This window comes from Chiroxiphia lanceolata, chromosome 15 (assembly GCF_009829145.1).
Source record: "Chiroxiphia lanceolata isolate bChiLan1 chromosome 15, bChiLan1.pri, whole genome shotgun sequence".
In the NCBI taxonomy this organism is placed as follows: Eukaryota; Metazoa; Chordata; class Aves; order Passeriformes; family Pipridae; genus Chiroxiphia; species Chiroxiphia lanceolata.
The window spans coordinates 3,329,467-3,350,093 of record NC_045651.1 but is presented as its reverse complement, the minus strand read 5'-3'; the positions used below and the strand labels follow the sequence as shown (position 1 = coordinate 3,350,093).

General features: G+C 44.3%; 1 protein-coding gene across 11 annotated transcripts in view; it reads left to right on the top strand.

Annotated features, from left to right (window-relative positions):
* Window positions 1-605: 605 nt before the first annotated feature.
* Window positions 606-20,627, top strand: part of LOC116794177 (ankyrin repeat and KH domain-containing protein 1-like) — a 100,397-nt gene continuing 80,375 nt past the window's right edge. For 10 of the 11 annotated variants that reach the window (XM_032702618.1, XM_032702617.1, XM_032702616.1 and 7 more), the window contains exons 1-2: window positions 696-986; window positions 15,252-15,405. In XM_032702618.1, coding sequence (XP_032558509.1) covers window positions 696-986; window positions 15,252-15,405 — 445 coding nt within the window. Of the gene's footprint in view, window positions 987-15,251; window positions 15,406-20,627 lie in introns of all 11 variants that reach the window. The other variant, XM_032702609.1, reaches the window with a different exon arrangement.

The following is a 20,627-nucleotide window of genomic DNA, read 5'->3' as shown; positions in this document are numbered from 1 at the left end:
CGCACCGCGGGACACGTGGCCGCACGGTGACGTCACGAGGGCGTGTCCGCGGGGCGCGGAGTGACAGCGCGCTCAGCCAATGGCGCCCCGTGTCCGGCAGGGGACGGGGCGAGAGGAGGGGGCGGGCCGTTCGCCTCGATTGGCAGCCCCACGGTCCAATCAGCTCACGGCGCAGGCGGGCGTGTGACGGTGCCTCGCGCTGACGGAGCCCTTCAGAAGGGTTTGAAGGGAGGGTGGTACTAGGGCGCGGCAACACCGAATCGGAAGGCGCCAGACGCCGCGCGGCGTGAGCGACACCCCTTCGGACCAACCGAAACGCGCGGCTCCCGGATGCGATTTGATCGACAGTGCGCTCACCCTATCAGCGCTCTCAGCCCCGGCGAAGCTCCTGATTGACGTCCCGACAGACCAATCAGCTCGCGGAGAGTTCAGGAAGCGGGGCGGGTCGGCACGCTCTGACCGCCTGGGCGTGCGCTCTCAGGGCAGCATGCTGGGAGCGCGTGACGCGACTCTGACTGACGCGCCCCGGGACCAATAGCGCTGCGCGGCCTTCCCGGCGCGCCCAATGGGCGCGCGCGAAGCGGGCGGGGTGGGCGGGCGCGGCGGCCGCGGCCGGGGTAGGGTGTGAGAAGTTAGTGGCGCTGCCGCGGTGCCGTGAGGGGGGAACGGGAGACGGCCGGGCCCGGACCAGCGCGATGCTCACGGACGGCACCGCCGCCGCCGCCGACGAGGAGATCGACTCGGTCGCGCCCCGCGCGCCGCCCGCCGCCGCCGCCGCCGAGCCGCCCGCCGCGGCCGGGCCCTCCCCGCTGGGCCTGCGGGCCGTGCGCCTCTTCGGCGAGGCCGGGCCCGGCGGGCCGGGGGGCCCCGGCGCGCCCGCGACCGGAGAGGCCGCCCTCGACTTCAAGCTGGCGGCCGCCGTGCTGCGGAGCGGCGGCGGGGGCGGCGGCGGCGGCTCCGGCAGCGACGAGGACGAGGTGTCCGAGGTGAGCGATCCCGGCCCGCCCTCACTCCCTCCCCTCCGCTCCGCCGCTTCCTGACAGGCCGGGCCGGGCTCCCCGGGGCCCGCCCGCCGCGCACCCGCCGGTGCCGGGGCTGCCGCGGCCATGGGCGGGTCCCGCTCGGCGGGCGCGGGGAGGGGGCGGCGGGCGCGGGGGTTGCACCCCCCCGGGGGTGGCCCGGCCCCGCTGCCTCTGGGATGTGCCCGGGAGCGGCTCCCAGCTGGAGGCGGGTTTGGAAGGGGGGACGGCGAGAGATCCTGCACCCGGAGGAGAACAAAGTGGAGCCACCCCCCCGCCTACCTACCCCCTGTTGCTGCCCCGGGCTGGTGGTGTCCAGGCGCTGATAAAATTCCTCTCTGCATTATATATATATAAATATATATATATATATATATCTGTGCACACACACGCTTTTTTGTGCAATAGCAGTATCTCTTGCCCAACAAAATGGAAGAGAGGGTAATGGAGGTGCCTGCCTTTGATCTTGCAAACCTGCGCCGAGTTTCAAGGGGAGGCTGTGGGGGAGGGAAGGACCCACAGGGAGCATTGTTGGACCTGTAAAATTGAATCTAATACTGCTTTGAGTAGCCCAGGGAGAGAAGGTAAAGGAAGGCTTTTATCTGTCACTGCTGCCCGCTCCTCCTTCACCAAAAGGTGAATGCTTGTTGTCTCTTTTACAAGAGGTTACAGAAGCATCATGGCCCTTTCAATAGTTTTAGTGGAAAGCAGGAGAAAGTGGCTGACACTCCCAGGCTTGTTGCAGTGCCTGTGTTTTGGGCTTCTGCAGGAGGAAGGAATTGGCCAAGGTGACACCATTTTCAGTTTGGGGTCCAGGTAGTTCACACATTCCTTCTGAAGAGGTGAGCCCGCACTCACCTTCCCGTGGCTACATTTTTTGCCTTCTGTTGATGGTCCTCTTTTGTCCAGCCCTCCTTGAAACCTGAACTGACAGGTCTTATCAGAATAAAAAAAAGTGATTAAACTGACACAGACCCACATTTGCATTTTGCTCCTGACCACCTAACCTACATTAGAAATGGTGTTAACAGCAGGGCATTTAACTCAACTAAAAATCCAGTGATCAGGCAGATGAGCCCTGGCATGTGAGTGTTCCTTGTGTAATGGGTGTCCTGAACATACATGTTCAGTCCCACATGGGATTAGGTGTTCCAGCACATACCTGTTTTGGAGAGCTGGAAGACCTACTGTAGGTAGAACAGGACTCAAATAACTGATGCTCTCTTGTGCTCTCTGGGAGGTCTTTCATGTCACATTTTAATGCATCTTTGAAGATACAAATCAGTAGCTATAGAACCTGGAAGAGGATGGGAAATGTGCTGTATCAGGGTGTTTGTGGCTCTTTACAAGGTGAGCAGAGTCCTGCTTTGAGAGCTTATCCCTTCTGAACCCACCCCATTATTTAAAGGATGTGAAGATTGGACAGCTAAGGTGTTTACTAAGCACTCTTTTGACTAATAGCAAGTATTAAGAAAGACAGCCTATTATAAATAATGTGTCTGGGAGGTTGGCATTGAGGTAAAAAAAATAAAGGTTCCCAAACAGCTGTTAAATGACTCCTTTGAAAAACCTGGGAAAACCTTTCTTACTTAAAATATAGACTAGAAAAAGTGAAGTTGGAATTAAAACCCTTGGAGGTTTCCAGAACACATGGAGAGGAGGTGGGCTAATCTCAAAGCTGTAATTGCCTGGAGAGCTCTGTCTTGTGTTTCTGGTTGTGGGGAGTTACCTGGGGAAGAAGCAGGAGTGGGAAGAATGTTCCTCACATCTGTGCTGCTGTGCTGGGCTACAGGGAATGTCTGGGAGCACCAAGGGGGAAATTTCTTCTTTTTTCCAATTTTTTTCCTGAGAACTAAAGAAGCACCTGTTGTCAGTGGTGGTTTTTTGGTTTTGTTGGTGTTTTTTCTTTTGGGTGGTTTTTGGTTAGTTTTTTTGGGGGGGGGAAGGGGGGGAGAGGGGGTATTTATTGTTTTTTTTGGGGGGCAAAGCAAAGGCAGTTCAGGTCCAGGAATGGAACATTGCAATTCTTGAACAACCCTGCTTTGAGAACCCAGTCAGTGACTGTTTGGACTGTGGTCTTGTGCCATGAGTCACTGATTTGGGTGTATGCCTTCAGCTATTACCAGTGGGTGGAATTAGTGAGAACTAGAAGGGAGAATTATATATAAAAAAAAAAAGTGAGTATTTGCCATGCTGCCTTGATCTGTACTCTTCTCTCTACTTTTGAAGTCATAAAAATAATGGTACAATATTCTGTAGGCTCTGCTGCATGCCTGTGGGGTGGTAATTAGGGTTTGTATTCTTCTGTTAGTCTGAGTTTAATATGCTAAAATAATTGAATTAGTCAAAATGGCAAATTGGGGAAGAAAAGAAAATCATCAGGGAAGCACGGGACAAAGAGTGTAACGAAGCATTTATCTAGAGAATGAAAAGAGCAGTGCATTTTAGCCTAACCTTTTTGAAAATACATTGCATTTCTGAGATCAGGTCTCCAGGTGCTTTACAAGTGGAGAGTGCTGTCCCCATTTTACAGGTGAAGAGGGTGTGCCACATTTATCCTGCCTCACAGAACTGGGAGAAAATCAAAGCTTTTTGGTCTAGCTCTACTTTTTTTCCTGTGGTAGTGCCCAGGTTGGGATAGCAGGGGCTGAAGTGGATCCTGTACAAATTAGTTCTGTCAGGTCCAGGAGGTGAAATTTAAATGCAGCTGTGCAGAATATTTTCTAGAATTGCCAGTTAAAATTATCCCATGCAAATAGAAACAATTGCAAGCCGAAGCTCGCCTTTGGGCACGGAGGGAAGAGGCCAGGAGGGTTGTGCTATTCCTGGGTAAAACAGGGAGCTGTGGATCTCCTGGGCACTCAGAGAAGCTTCCACCACCAGAGAGATGAGGTGGTTTTGACCTCAGTGCAAATAATTGCTTTAGTTGCCTTCTGAGCATGATCAGGGTTTGAACACAGCCCCGTTCACAGCCTTGAACACAACTTGTTCAGAGTGAGATTTTTGGTGTGACTTCAAGTGTTATTATTACCACTCCTTGTGAATTTTGCTGGCACTTGCAGTGGAGCCTTAAAGAGCCTCCTCCCCCCTGGCTGTGAGGGCTGTAGGTCAAGGTGAAGGTGTGCTGGGAGGTCAGTGATGAACAGGGTGTGTCCAGGGGGGTTTTGTTGGCCATAGAACACGCAGGTCCTCACCAAAAACCCTCATGGCAGCAAAGGGTGAAGCAGGTGATAAATGTGGCCTTGTTAATGCTCGTGGATGGTGCCTTTGCTGAGCTGTTGTAAATCAAGCAGGAGAGGCCAGCTGTGCCCACGGATCCAGGGGATCTGGGAGCTTGGTTCAGTAAGTGGCTTTTGGCAGGGAGTGTATAAATGTAGCAAATCTCTTGTATTCTGTAATTCAGGGGCTGGGAGGCCTTCAATGACAGCTGGAGCTCACCCAGCCCTTGGCTATGGAGTGAGCTCAGCTCTCCTTCCCTCTCCAGAGCTGCCTCCACCAACTCGCCTTACTTAAGCCTGTACCTATTGCATAAGCCTCTGGGGATATTTACATAAAGCATAATTAAAGATCAGACATAACATCCCTCCTACAAGGAGTAGAGTGAATAGTCCAGTGACACGCTCTCCAGAGCACTTCAGTACCTGGAGGTTTTGTCTGGGGTCCCCCTCCCCAAACTGAGGTCTCATAATTTTTAAACTGGCTTTTAAATTCAGTGTAAACACATAATTGTTTCAGATTGGCAGTGTTGTCTATTAAAGTCATTGCTGTGCTATTGAACCTTCTTAAAGTGGGTCTGCTTTGTAAATGGTGTGCACAGTTTGGCTTCTGAGGTTAATGAAATGCTCACATTTTGGTTTTCTGTATTATATTGGAAACAATGTAAACAGCAGCATTTTCTTTACCATAAGAAATAGAAATGCAAAAAGCAGATGCTAATTCAGGTAGATAATACTAAGCAGAAAAGCCTTTTCTCTGAAAAATATAGGTTTTAGTTCAGCAGTTGATGTTTTTCTAGTTTTCACTAGCTCATTGAAAGTTGAGGAGGTAAGACGTGGAACAAGATGGAAAATTTTCTTGCAGGAATTATTCACTGATTAGAAAAAATCAAGAAGATAACATGTTCAGGTTTCCAGAAGTATTGAGGTGACTCTTCAGGATGCAGAGGGTTGGTTAGTAGGTTATTAATTTATTCCCAGCCTGATTAGGCATCTAACTTCTGGAAAAGTCTTGGTAGGTATCTCAGTAACTTTGCAAGTCTGACCTGTGGTAGCCAGAAACAGTCAGTCTAGTGATGGTCAATAGTTACTGTTCAATAACACTGTCAAATGAACTGATTTCTGAGGTTTCTTGCAGAACTCAGGTCCTTCCTTCAGTGCAGCTTGACCCAGTTGAGTACATGACCTAAAATAAATGTCAGCAACTGTTTTCTAATGATAGGTGTAGAAAGTAAAGATGTGAAGTACTACTGTATAATTACATAAATATGCAGTGCAACCCCTGGGTAAGGAGAGATTCGCCAAATTTAGCAGAACATCTATATTTAGGTACAAATTTGCACATGGGTTTCACCAGTCAACTAGTTACAGTCTGGTGGGGGGTGGGAAGGGTTCATCTGAGCATTAGTGGTGAATCAGGAGTTCTTGTGTTCTCATTTAAATTGAGGCTAGCCAGTTAAATTGGGGCTTGACACTGGGATGCTCTCCTCTCTCCATTCCTTGCCTTGGAGGATGCTGGAATACAGCTGGATGCTGCTGCTGGAGCACTGTCCTCTGCTCAGAGCCCAGGCCACCCCTGCAGCACTCACTGGGCAGAAGGGTTGGTGTGGAGGGAAGGGCACAGTACACAGGCCCTCCTTTCCAACTGGGAGCAGCTCCAGCACTGAACTGGTGTGTTTGTTTGGAGTTCACAGCTGGGGCTCAGACCCTGCAGGTGAGGAGGCCTCAGTAGGTCTCATTTTGGGTTCTTGTGACATTTATGATGACTCCTTTAAACTGTTCTGGAGGGATAAGTGATTCCTTTATCACAAGCAGAGGCAAGTCTGATCTACATGGAAAAAGGAGCCTTCCTTAGGTTTGTTTCACACTGAAAACTTCATGAAGCAGGAAAAATAACTTCTACATCTTGTTGGAGGGCTCTTTGCAGGACTCTGAGTTACACTCTGAAGCTTCACTTCAGGAGGGAGCTTTCATTTGCCTTCTGTGGGTCCTTTCTTTCCCAACAGCAGCCCATGTACCATGCAAACACCATCCAGAGTCCTCTTATCTTCCTGATGGGAATGTCCATGTGTGGAATGGGATACATGCCACAAAGTTTCAGAAATCAGTGTTCAAGTACTTAGATAAAAATGAGAAAGTTTTTGAACAAAGCCTGGCCTCAGAGGTTAACTCAAATAAAAACTTTCTCACTGATGCCTCGTGTGACCTTGGTCTAGGATAAAGTGAAGATTAGTTTAACTTTCAAATGATAAAAAATACTATTTTTTGTGGCAACTTTGTTACCACAGTTATAAAACAGTGCTGCCTCTGAGTAAGAGGGGTACAGGTGAATTAATATTTGGATTAAGGTGATTATTTAGTTAGGATGATATGCTATAGTTTATAATATATACAGGTATTTATTATAACATAATACAGAGAGTTTCTGTGTGGTTTTCCCCAATAAGTAGCTCTCCCTTTTTGTTGTGAAGGTGCAGAGGTTTCATTTTACATATTTTTTTAAGGAATGCTGAGCAAGTGAAATTTATGGAAACACATCCTCTAATAGGATAACGTTTTCCTTTTACTCTTGCAAGTCATTACTTAAGAATATTTTCTTAGGTGACATGGATTATTTGAAAGTCTTATAAAATACTGGAAAATTTTCTCAGTTTTTGCAGCATTATGCACCTTCTGCTCAAACCCAGATAGAAAACACTTATTATGATAAATCATAAATGAAAGAATCGATCCTGTGCTGGATCCTGTTACTTCTTAAATGCTTTTCATGGGATGAAACCACTTACAAATTTTTGCCTTTTGCTTTTAAGAGGGAGTTGTGCAGATTTTTTTCAACCGTATTTTCATCTTCAGCTTTTCCAAAGCATCCCAGAATCTGAAGGAAAATTGGCCTAGACTGAGAGGGGTTACTTATGGTTGAATTTTGATGTTGTGTTTGTCAGAATGCTGGTGGTAGGTGAGAAAAAACATGTGTAGCTGGTTCTTCTGACCTTCTGAAAGGTGCCCAACTGCATACCCATCCTGCAGGAAAAAACATTCCCTAGTGAAAAAAAAAGGATGTTTTATTGACTGGTGGACAATGGGCCAACTGATCTCTCACATTTATTTATATGTTTTTAACATTTGGTCTTTTACCATTGGGTTTTAGCTGGGTCCCTAAGTTATTCTCCTTTGCCTTCAGTAAAACACAGGGATTACTGATTAACCAAGGTTTTCTTCCAGGGAAATCCTTAACCCAGCTGAACTTTTCCCTTTCCAAAATCATGAATAAAAACTGATGGTGTCACATGGTGGGTAGGTTGTAAGTCAGTCCTGTTTCAGGCCAAGGGGAGAGGGGGAGTTGGGCTTTTGGGGCTGAATGATCTGCTTCCCAACTGTGCTCCTTGACCATGGTGACCTCTGAGCATCACCTGTCTGGAGCAGGTGCTCATCCAGGCTGTGACAGGGGAACCAGGGGAAGAGGGGGTCTCTGAAGTGGGTGCTTGACATTTAGGATAAATTCAGTAGCTTAGATAAATGTGATCCCTTGCAATTGTTTTTCTGAAATAGTTATGTTTTTAAGCCCCTACAGTGCTGCATCTTGGGCTTTTGGTGGCTCACAGTTCAGACAGGGCTCTCTGCTGTCATGGATTTTCTTTGAAATGATGGCTCAGGGGTTGCATTGGGGTTTCTGCTGCTTTGGCAGAAGTGCAGCGTGCACAGACCTGTTTATCCAGGCCTTGGAGAGAATAGCTGCCACCAGAAAGCCCAGGATGATTTTCAGTTTGCTGTAAGCCTCTAGATAACTGAATTAATCACTTTAAATGTTGAGATTTCTCTGTCTGAAATGTATAGCTTGGCCTGGGAACAGATTATTGAATTACTCTTGAATTCATCAGATCCCCTTGTATGATTCTTTTCTTATTAAGCATTGTCCCTTTGGATTGACAAGAGAGGTCATTCCCAAGAAGGTGGTTTAGAATACTTTCCATCTTGGTTGGGTGTGAGCTTTTGCATCAGCAAACAAATGCATTTATTCATCTTCTGTTTTGAAGTTTCTTTCCCTTTGCTTTAATGCTTGGGATTTAACACTTGAGCAAGGACCCCATCCTGAAAACCCTGGCTAAATCAATGCAACAATTCTGTTTTCTATTCTAATAAATTAGAATATTTAGTTACACGAGCTGTTTCTTGTTTTGAGATGAAGATGAGGTTCTATTTCTGCAGGATTATTAAGAGAGAAAAAAAATGGGGCAGGAAGGAATCTTAAAGCACATAGGAAAGATGTAGCATGGAAAACATGATTTAGAGTGGACTGAGATAGAATATGTGAAAATAAGGAGTTTGTAGTGCAAGTGATGCTTATTTTAGTCAAGCTTGTAGGTCTCCATTCAGTGGTTTTCTTCAGGATGAAGTACTCTTGGGAATGCCAAGAACAGACACTTGATTTGCTGGGATTCATGTGAATTTTGAGTACGCTTCAGTTGTCAGTTCCAGTTCGGTAAATGACAGCTTCTTGCTGCACAAGATTGTTTTGTACATCAGGAAAACTTAGTCACAATTATTTTTGTTTATCAGACATCCAATGTGTGATGGCTGAAGGCTGGGTTTAACAGTTGTGTTTTTCCAACAGTTACTGAGATGAGTAAAGCTTTCTTTTCTGCTACACAGAGAAAGTTTGTAACACTGCCTCAGGTACCAAGAGGACTCAGCCTGTCTGTTCTGTGCCTTAATTTTTGTGAGGGTTAACTGAGGGTGCAGTCATGTTGCTATTGTTGTGAAACAGTGTTTTAACACAAATAAACTGCAGTGTTCTTGTTTGTGGGAGAACCACGGATCAGACGGCTCTGAGCAGATGTGATGAGGTGTAGTTTGTAGTGTTCAGAACTACTGAAATGGGCATGAAGATATCAAGTGTCAATTGGTTGCTTAAGAGAGAAATCAGGTAAGGGGTTAAATTGAGATGAACCATTTTGGGAGGTGCTTACCCAGGAGTGTCAGCTCAGGGTTCAGTATCAGTGCAAGAAAATTGAAAACCCAGGATCATCAATCTCTGGAAAGGAAGAGGAGCCCCATAAAACATCAATTCCAGTGTATTGTTTTATCTGCACCTTTCAAATACCAGCTGTAATTCTGAGCACTGACTGGTGACTTGGGGTGTCAGAAGGGAGCAGCCATGAAGATGTGAACCCTTTCTCACTGCCTTTCTCACTACTTTGCCATCATTTTAGTCAACCTGTGTGTGATGGCACATCAAGAACACTGGGTTTTGCATGGAGATGCTGGACACTGTGAGGGCCTTGCCTTGCCTGCAGTGGCAAAACATGAAGTTGTGTCCACCTGTATTTACTCTGTATCTATAGCAGCATCTGCAACATGAACCTGTGTTCTGAAATGAACTCAACCCCAGCCCAGATCCTATAGCTGCTTGTTTCATTAGCTGGTAATTGCTTAATATCTATGGGAATAAGGGCTGTCCTTTAGATAATCCTGCCTCGAGTTAGTCAGCTTCCTATTGCAGTTGGAGCTAAACAGATTTGCACCTCTTCTCTCCCCACCCTCCCAGTAATGTCCTGCCTTACAGAGCTGCTGCTGTGGGTGCTGAGCACTGACAGCTCTGCTTGAAGGCAGGGGATGCTCAGGTTTGTGGACTCACAGGGAGCTGAGCTGATCCAATGCCTGGCTGTTCCCAGAAGAGTCATCTTCCAGCTTGTCAGACCCCTTTAAAATGACCCTCCGTGAAATTTTGTGAAATGGTAGAAAATTATTTGTTACCTCCTCTGAGTTTTCTCCCTTTTTGACATGTTCAGTCAACCTGTGAAAGTGTTGGATGGCTGAGTGACTTGTCACAAGGTGAGCAGTGCCTGGAAAATGATGCTTCAGGTACTTTATCCTCTCTCCATTGAGGTGGTGATGTCCCTGAGCACCCTGTACCCCCCTGGGCTGGCAGGATGCTGTGTGATCACAAAGTCCTGAACTGGAGACAATGCTCTCTTGGTGATTCACAGGTCGTGGTGCCTTCTGTCTTCTTGGGCTGGAGCTTTGCTTTTTAAGGGAAGAAACTGTCCTCAGAAATTACAGTTCAAGCCTAACAGAGTGGGTATGGTTTTGCATCATTAATTATGTCTGGATTGTTGTTCCCAGTGATTCCATGTTGTTTCTATGTACTGACTCTGGAGTACCTCCCTGAAGTGTTTGTTTCATTTCTCTGGCTTTGAAGTGCCGAGAAAGGACACTGTCCTGAGGCCCCACGGAAAGGTTTGTGGAAATACCCACATTTCTGTGTGGTTTTTCCTCTTCCTTTACTGCATCTCTTGCAACTGAAATGGTAGTGCAGGAAGACAGCTTAAGTAGGTGCAAAAATGTAGGGGAAGAGTGTTGAAAAATGCATCTTAAGGTAAACCAAAGCCAGGCCTTTAGCTGGTGTTAAATCCACACCAGGGTGTCGTGGTGCATTTATTTGTCACAGGGAGCTCCTGAGAGTGCCATGGCAGTGACAAAGTCCTGCATTTTACTTTTTCCTTGGAATAATTGTTTTTAGTGGGTTTGAAGCTGACGTTCTTGATATGTGCAATTTAAAGAGGTTTGATGTCAAATTTGAAATACAAACTCGTTTTCAGTCTTAACTTAGTGCTATGTCTTATTAGTATTCCCCAAAACTTCTAGAGCAGGATTGCAAGTATTAATCCAGTATTGGCATTCAGTTTAATAAAAGACATGACAACATAAACTGTCAGACAAAGGCACAATAACTTTCTAGTGTCATCCTAATGCAGCATTGCACAGCTTGTTAATTATGGAGGGAAAATAGTTTAAATATAGATGATCAACTTCATAGGCATGAACTTTCAGCCTGAACTACAGGTCTATATTAACTTTAAAGAAGCCAGGGTCCCTCTGCAGGTATTCAGATACATTCAGACAAATGTCCAAATGGAATTGATAAAGAAATAATTAGGAAAGGTTTTCCCAGCACAAAAGAGAAAACCACATTTATCTGTATAAAAAATAGGAGTTCAGGAGTCCCAGTCAGGGGCTTGGGTCCTCATTGTAGATGCCCCACAACCACAGATCAGGGAATATTGTTACCCCAGGAAGGTGTTCATAGCTCAAGGTGTTCCTGGAAAATGCAAGTTCAAGGAAATGATTTAATAGCAGCTTTGTCTTCCCTATCAAAGCTCTTTCTAAAGAAAGGCTTCCCAGAAGCACTGGTTTGGCACAAATGGAAGGAGAAGGTAGAACGAGCTGTCTCTGCTGCTGCCCTTGGCTGCAGGAGGAGGGGATGGTGCTGTGCAACTACCCAGGAAGCTTCCCCATCCTCTGTAGCCTGTCAGGAGCAGGCTATTTGTGAGCAGGTCCAGGCTATTCTGGGAAGAGCACTCTGCAGCAGTGCAACATAGGGAAGATCAGTTTAGATTTAATATTAGAAATGTGCTGTAACGTGTCATTGTCCATCTCGCACGAATGGCCAGCGGTGCCGCTGATGCAGAGTCCCTTTGCCTCCCCCTGAGCCCTGGTAAGCTCAGTCCCGCTGGTAACACACAAACACTGATGTAGCTGAGCCCAAATAGCTGCGATGGGGCTGCTCTGGAGGTGTAACTGGATCTGCAGAGCTGGGAGGCTGCTGCAGCCCTTGGCAGGACTTCAGGGGAGGTCCCTCAGTGCAGTGGGTGAGCCTGGACACCATGTGGGACACACGATGTGGGGAAGCCCTCGGGCCCCCTGCAGGTGTGGCTTTCCTGGGTGTTCTTTGGGAATTACTCCCAGTTGCACTTATTTTGGCAGTCAGAATAATGTCTGGAATCCATGTGTTCCTAATGAGCCTTACCAAGTAAGATGCTTATTAACTGCCCAAAGCAGCTCTCAAAATAATCCAAAAATAGCCCAGTGACTGGTTACTCTATCGCTGTGCTGCAGATATGATTAGAATAGAGCAGTGTGCCTAAATTTTCCCACACGAGCAGTGTATTATGTCTTCTAGGAATGCTAACATGAAATCTGTTTGGGTTCTTTGTTTGTTTTGATTTTTAAATGAGGTTTACTTTTCGTTTAAATAGCAAAATTTGTTTGATATATTTGGGGTAATTTGATTATTTTTTTTTAATTATTATTATGTGATCATTTTAGGTCACTTCCATTCACAAGAGACATCTGATCAATTAGGCATTTTCTTACTCTGCTATTAGTGATAAGATACCCAACTGTTCGTGCTCTCTAGCCTTGTCTTAGTGTGTGAGAAACTGCATTGATTTACAGAAATGTCAGACGTTCTGACTTGAAAAATACACTGAAACTTCTTCTGGGAGACTGGCAGTGGTACAGCTATTTTAACATTTTGCATATGGATTTTCGGTATTTTCACACTCAAGTTGTATTTGTATTGTGGGTATGTTATTAAAGCTGTTCCTAAAAATCAAAACAAAACCTAAAAATTGATGCTCAACATGTGCAGAAATAATGAAAGCAGCTGCCTTTTCTTGCTGTGATATAAATCTACAATGAAAATACTGTATATGAAGCAAGACTTTTGTGTGAGGCTTTAAATGTGCAAGATCTCTGGGAGTACAGTTGCTGATCTAGAGAACAGGAAAACTTGAAAAGGGTGGTGAAAAGAGCAGACTGCACCAGTACTACCCAGCTTGTGCCCTTAGTAAAAGCCGTGTTTGTAATTCACTTCAAAAGGTAGTGTTTGCATAATCAGTGTTAAAAACACAGACTTTTTTTTTAGAGGTTCCTGACAGCAAAATGTACTCCCTGTTGGGGGGAGGGAGGTTCCTTGCGTGTTGACAGAGTGTTTGTGAATTAACACTGATTTAAGTTCAAGAGGTGTATTGTTACCGGTAATGTCCTGTAAACGTAAAGGAGTGAGCTCGGCGGTGGCAGCAGTCGGGAGAAATGGTCCATATCTTTCCCCAAGTGTCAAACCCGTGAAGTTTTACAGCTCGCAGTGGGGCAGCTTCTGACAGGTCACAGCCAGGCTGCTGAGCTCCCCTTTTCCTCAGGATTGTCTGGCTGTTCCTGAGGCTGAACGCCAGGGATTGCCAGGAGCCACTGAGTGTTTCTGCAGTGTTTGTCATTCTCGAGTGCAGTGCCAGGTGGCATTTTTACCCCTTTTGGTATGTCCTCAGAAGGAAGGGCTGCTGTTAAATTAAGTGGTCTAATTGTCAAAGAAAAAAAGTCCATTGGCATGTAATAAAATTTCGTGTATCTGGTTCTCAGCTCTGTATATGAATGGGCACATAGGAGCACAGTGGGATTTTCTACCCTTCACCAGATCACACAAACATGCTGCAATAGGAATAATAATTCCAGGAATAATATTGTGTGGTCTTGTGGGAGAAAATGGAAAACCCTGAAGTACTCCTGGAGGTTAGGGTGAATTTTCCCAGAAGTCAGTTTTCCATTAGAGCTCGTGCCAGCAGGGATAAGCTGCCTGAGGACTAACCTGGAAATTGGGTTGACATCTCACTGTAGGGATGCATTTTGCTGTGATTTGTAAATAGTTCTTCTTTGTTTGTAGTAAAAATGTTTATCACTGGTTTAATTTTTTGCCTGTTTAATGTTCAACTCTTTCTTGCAGCGACAGTTCTCTTATTTTAGGACTGTTGCCTGGACTAACCTAGAAATCTTGCTTCTCTAAGCCCTAAATCAGAGCCTGCAGCCTTAGCTTTAGCCAGGATCACACATATCCACTGAGACGTGGCCCTCATGTTCTGTGTTCCTGAAAGTCATACTTCCTCATTCCCATTATATTCCTGTGTTAGCATTTCACTGGCACACAGGGTTGGCTTGGACACCGGGGGATAGTGTTACACCATTTCCATATCAAAAAAGGGAAGAAATGAACCCAAGTGGCTCTTGAATAGCAGAGCTCTGTGCGGCTCCCAGATCCTGTTAACGTTGTCGTTCACACCACGTTAAAGAATTTGCAGATGGCCTGATTTGATTTTTCTTGGAAGTATTAACTGTCCCTTTCTTGAGGTGTTGTGGGACAGGGCTGAATATGAGGATAGTTTTCTGCTGGAGTGAGAAAGATAGAGGGAAATATTTGGGGGAAATGGAGAAAGGAAGATGAGACTGGGGCATGAAGTGGGAGGGGGCAGCAGTGTCTTCTTCCTACAGCATATTTAAGGCACTGATAGTGTTGAACAGATAACATATAATTATGAAATAGTGTTTTTATCTTAAAATATTTCTGAAAATAGGGGAAATTATGCCTGAACTTGGGAGAGGTTCTGAAATGTTGCTGTGCTCTCATTAGAGTGTGAGTCAGGTATCCTTGTTTACTCTGACAGGCTGTCATAAAACTGCAGCGTGTTGTGTTGAGTAATTCCATGGGCTTGTGTTTGGAGATCACGTGGGGCACTGGTGGGACAGCATTAATGCTGCTTGGTTGGAATACCTGCCTGCTTAATCGTCCTGCAGATCTGTTCTTGTCCAGAAAACATTAAAGGCTGGGGGAGTACCGAGTGCCAGCTTGGAGACACATGTTTTGGGGTTGAGTTTTGGTCAGCTATTATGGCCCTGCTCAAAACAAACAAAATCTTTGTGCTGCGTTCCTTGGAATTACTTTTAAAAGAGAAGTGAAAGGCATCTTGGGAAAACATTCCATCTTTCCCTGGCGTTCAGGTCCAGCTGTACCAAAGTTATTACTGGTGGCTTTTTTAATAACACAGTAGATGGTGACAAAGATGTTACAGCCACTCTTGTGGCAACCTGTTTTGGTGGTTAACTGTCCAAACACACATAACACTTATTCAGTGTTTAATCTGAGTTGACCTTGCTGCAGTTTAAGATCTTGTTAATTGTAATTTTTACAATAAATTGGGGTTTTGGTAGCTTTTTCTTTCATAATTTCAAGTTGTAATTTCAGCGAGTTGACCAGATGATTTTTCCAGTTGCGTTCTATACTCCGTGCAATTAAAACGTGATTGTAATTACTTTTGTGGGATTTTTTTTTTTTTTTTTTTTAATATTTTGCATTTACTTTAAAGCTTCAAAAATGGTTAAATTGGTTTTTTCCTAACTTGGCCAACAGGTCGAATCATTTATTTTGGACCAAGAAGATCTTGATAACCCAGTACTTAAAACCACGTCGGAGTTATTCTTATCGAGTGCTGCAGAAGGTGCAGACTTGAGAACTGTGGATCCAGAAACACAAGCAAGACTAGAAGCCTTACTGGAGGCAGCAGGTACTTTCTTTGTATAGTTTTTTTTTTTTTTTTGTCTGAACCTTACTTGTACACAGATCTGTCAACCTGTAAATTTTGACATTAGTGAAATGTTCACAGGTCTGGGAAGTTATTGTGAGGATGGGGAGCACAGTGTGGAAAACAACTTGGGATTCTTACAGGTGTTGCAGGTTGCTTGGTCCACTCTTTCTGTACATACAAAGTTAGAAAACTTTATTTGGATTAAATGGTATTTCACTGACTTGATTACATTTGTTACCAGGGGGAGAATTAACGGGGAGAGAATGGAAGGGAGACTTGCTAAAAATGCCTTTTTTTTTTTCCCCCAATATATAATTATTAATTCGTTACTCCAGAAATTTACAGGTGAAATACTTGTTTCTCTCTTTTGGCTTTCACAAGAACCTTCTTTCATTCTGTAGTTCTGAGATGTCACTGTTGGAAAATACATATTTAACATTCCTGTTTTGGAGCCAGACCTGATGAACAACGTAGTGCCACTACAGTCGTTACTTCTGTAGGGATAACTTGACTAATTTAAATCTTCCTGGGGTTTGTGACTGGGATGTTTGCAGTGGATTTGAAAATTATTTGTCAGTTTCAGAATTCCAAAGATAAAAAGATGTAAAAACCCTGCTTGGAAACAAATCCCATTTGATCATCGTGGGTGTGTGCTGAAATTGGAGTTTTCAGACTTTACCTTTGAACACTCTTAAGAGCTGGATAAAACAGCATTTATTTGCAGGTGTTTAGATACAGAGCTACGTGCAGTCTTAAAGGAGAACTTTGTTCTGAGGAAGCAAAGGGAGCAGGGGTTTGGGATTTGGGCTCTTTTTGCATTTTGAATTTGAAAAAAAAGCCAAATTAGAACACAGCATAGCTTTTGTCAGCAGAAAGTTGCAGCAGCCCATCTGCCATAACTCTTGGGGGCCAAACTTTGTTTTGCAGGGAAAACATGCTATTCCTGGGATATTCTGGGCACTAAGGGAATTTGAATAAACTGATCCCTTTTTAAGCACTTTTTAAAAGTGCTTTTGATTTATTTTTTAAGACATAAATTTAATTTTAAGTGCTCAATTATAACATGAAAACGAGTTTCAGTTTCTCTCGTGTGTCTGGTGGCTGGTGTGTCCCAAAGCCTGTTTCTGGATTTATAAATTGTCAGGGTGTGTGCTTAGTGCTGGGGCTGCAGTGGTCACAATGATCTCATGGTATTTATCACATCCAGGTGGGACCTCTGCTGCTTGTGACACTTGAGAGAATGCTGTCTCTAGATTTCTAAGCAGCAGTTGGCCTCTTGTCCCCAGGATTAGATGATTTGGTTTTAATCTGAGGTTTCCATGCTTTGGTTCCCCAAGTGCCTTGGTGAAGGGATGTGGAACGTGGGCAGAACAGAAGGACTCTGGAAGGAAGAGCAAATCTCAAAGAGTGCTTCTGTTTGAGTACTCCCATCTCCCTCTCTGAAAAGACAAAATGAATGCCACTTGATGAATGTGTGAGATCAAAGGAGAGAAAATACTCTTGGGAAAGTTCTCTAGTTAAGCTGTACTTGTCTTTCCCACTGCATTTTTGAACACTGAAAATACCAGGCTAACCTAAAGGAGGTGGGAGTTTATTAATAAAAGGCATAATTTGACAGTGATTGAAAGAGAAGTGTTTCTGGGAGACATTTTAACATCTTCACTAGATTTATCTTCCTGGTTTGGCTGAAAATACCCTTTCTAACCTTAAGTGAGCTTCCAGGCTTCCATCATGGCAACAAACAAAGCAACCTTGTGTTGGGCCTTTCTGTTCTTTTGCAGTTTGGCAAAAGCAAATGATTTCTGCTGTTGTTTTAGCCACAGTTCAGTCCCCAGCATTAAGGATGGCTTGGAAAAGTAGGTGGCAGGACTGTGGCTCAAACAAGTAGCTTGGTTATGGCCTTGTCTGTAGTTCCCAGGGTAGTTTGGCCTCGGTTGTGATGATCCCCTCTCCTGTGAGAGGCTTTGATTCCACCTCCCAACCTCGAGGAAGGTCGATCTCGCGTTCGGTGTCTTGGCTTCCTCGGGGTTTCTCACAGGCAGGGTTTGTGGCTGTGTCATTAGGATCTTAATGAGTATGACTTGCAAAACGAGTTTTGCTTATTCTTCCTGAATCCTTTAATGCTCACATCTCACAAGGACATGTTGTTTATTAGTTCTGGAAGGTAAGTTCTAGCAACTGCAGCCAGATGGGATGTTCTTCTTCAGAGCACTTGTGCAGAAATGGTTTTCGGCCACTGTGCTCTGTAAGATTTGTAGGATTTGTGTTTTGTTTGTAAATACCTGCCTTGATTTGAGAGCCACTGCATATGCAAGTGTAGAGGCCAGAGCTTCGTTGAACTGCTTGAAAATGTTTCTGTACGTTGTATTTACTCACCATAGCAATGCTGGATATTTTTTCACAGTTCAACTTGTTAATTCTGTTTCAAGGAGGGGTTAAATTCCTTTGTGGTTTTGGATGCTGAGGGTGACAGCCTTAAGTAGAATCTCTAACAAGAGGGTTGTGCCTGCCCCCCTTGGCATAACAGCGATTACACACACGTGTACATCTCCATGTACACAAAACCGGGATTAGATTCCTTGTGTTTGCCAGGTCCCCTGAAAACCTGCCTGATTAGCTTCAGTTTGGACAGCCATCCTTCATTCTGTGAAAGAGCAGGCACTTTGTTAATGAACAACTACCTTTAAACAACTGTCAGTGTTTGTATTATTTCACAAAAAAATAAGTTCTACAGTCTGGAGACCAGGAGACTTCACTGTTCTATGACCACCAGTTTTATTCATGTTCAGAAATTGAAGATAATTTAAAACAATGGAATCCTATTGTTTGGGAAGGTTTATCCTAAACAAACCAAGTCTCTTTTATACCTTCTTTCAGTTTGACTCCTAGTAGAGCAAAGAAGGGATTTATAGGTAAAATAACCTATGGAATGAGAACCATCCTGTTTGGAGATGTTTCCATTTTTCAGGCTGTAATTAAACAGATTATTAGTGCTCTGACAATGGAGTCCTGTTCTGCACTAGGAACATTTAGCTCCACTGTTAATGAGGGTACTGTTGATTCCTTAAAATAATAATCTAGCTCTGAAGAACCATGGCTCTTTTGTGGATCTTCAGTAAGGGTGTCTATTAAATGTCCTTTTTCAGTAGAGTGTTCAGAGCTCTTGTTCCTCTTGGCAAAGTTCTTCCATGAGTCCCTCAGCACGTGTTTGTAAAAGGGCAAAGTGTGGAAATTCCAACGGGTCAAAGCCGTTTCATTTTCTGTTCCCAGCTTTTACAGGCATCAGGAAGGGGAAATGACTTGCTTGTGTTGTGCAGCCCTCTTTCTGCAGTTAAAGGGGATGGGGAAAGGTGTTGGTTCAAGCATGTGGCCAAATAAAAATCCTGGAGCTTTTGAGGGTGATCCTTCTCAATGTGAGCATTGAAACACTTTGACAATGAAGCATCAGAAAATAGGCGTAGAAGAAAAGTGGTAAAGAAACTTATTCTGCCTTTAGAACACTGGTGTTCCTCTTGAGTATCCACACAGAGGGGTGTTCTGTAAGCAGCAATTCTTCAGGACTCCTACTACTGTTTATAAATTGTTTATAAAATAATAATATTGTGAGGAAAATCAGGGTATTTTGGAGAGGGAGGATGTTCAGTCGAAGGTTTGTTTAATGAAAGAGGTGTGAGTAGTCTGTCCTTATGTTCAAAGAGGGTTATGTACAGTTATATACATCGTTCCTTTCTGTTGAAATACAGTATTAAAGGTGGCTGGAGACCCTCACATAGGTGGTTTGGTGGATTTGAGGCTTTGAGGGATTAAATGTAGTGTAAATGGTGAAAGAGAAACGTAGTTTTAGCAACATTTGTCTGTTAGTATTTGCTGAATCTTGATAGTTGAAGGCCTGATACTGCTCTTTGGAAAGCTGGTAGGGTGGTGGGGTTGTGTATTGCAAGAAGTGGAAGTGGTCACCTAATTAGTGGAAATACAGAATACAGATCAAAATATGGATGGGCCCAGGTGAAATCTGCCTGGTTTAGGATAAACTGACAGGTTAGTGTAAGATTCAGCAACTGCAAAATTGAGTGCTTTCCTCTGTGTGTATTTCTATTTATTCACTTGCCAACCTGTTGACCAAACCTACTTTTTTGGTGTGTGTGATGTCATCAAACCTATTCATTATTCACAAACAGTTGGGGGTTTTTTGTTAAAATAGAGTAAATTATATTTGTTTCCCCCACCATTAGAGGGCTTCAATGTGACAAGGTAGACCTGTGATCCAGCACTACCAGCTGTGATCTGACAGAACAGTGCCAAAGCTTGCTTTGATCCTGCATCCAAGAGAACCCTTGGAAGGTGTCGAAGACCAGGCTGGAAAAATTCTTTGAGCCATGTTATTTATGGTCATTAGGATTCACGTGTGGACCTGGTGTTTTTTTTTTTCTTAGGGCTGATGAGTAACTAAGCTGTGATTTAAATGGGGGTGGGCATTAGAAACTTAATGTCTGAGGGGTTGTCCAGGCTCCAGTTGAAGCTGTGGAGGTGGAGGGCTGCAGAAAATAGAAATTCCCATTTGTCAATTTAATGGCTGCACCACTGCACTCGTGAAATGTAACAAATGCATTTCCAGATCTCTGTTGGTGTTATGGAATTAAAAAAAGGAAAAGTAGGGTCTTCATTGGGGGGAATCTGAGAGAGGATTGCTGGAATTTGAGCAAAGATGTAACTTTGTTGTACAAATGTAGCAGGAACAGGTTTGAAGTGTGTTTAGCTGCCTTCAGCATGGCAACAGTCTCACTTTAGTGCAGTTATTGTGAATGACTTACAAACCAAGACAGGCTTTTCACCATCCTCTGGTCTGATCTGAAGCACTTGGTGTTCTATGGATGCAATAGATGGATCCAAAAAGAGAAACAGTTTTCACTAGGAAAGCTGGAACAGGCTTCATTTTGGGCACTGCTGCAGTGCCACTGAAATCACCCCTGTCTTGTTAACTGGGAGACTTCTGCCCTTTGAGATACTGGCACATCACAATGACTTGCTCATTCTCTTTCTTCACCATCCAAAGATTCAGAGTGGGAAGGAATATATGGTATGTGAAACGTTCAGATGTGTTGTGCTTTTGAGTAAGTTGGACAAACTGTCTGAATTTTGTGCATGTAATTAAATTATTAATATTCTCGGAGGTTTTGCATGATTTTAAATATTTTTTTTCT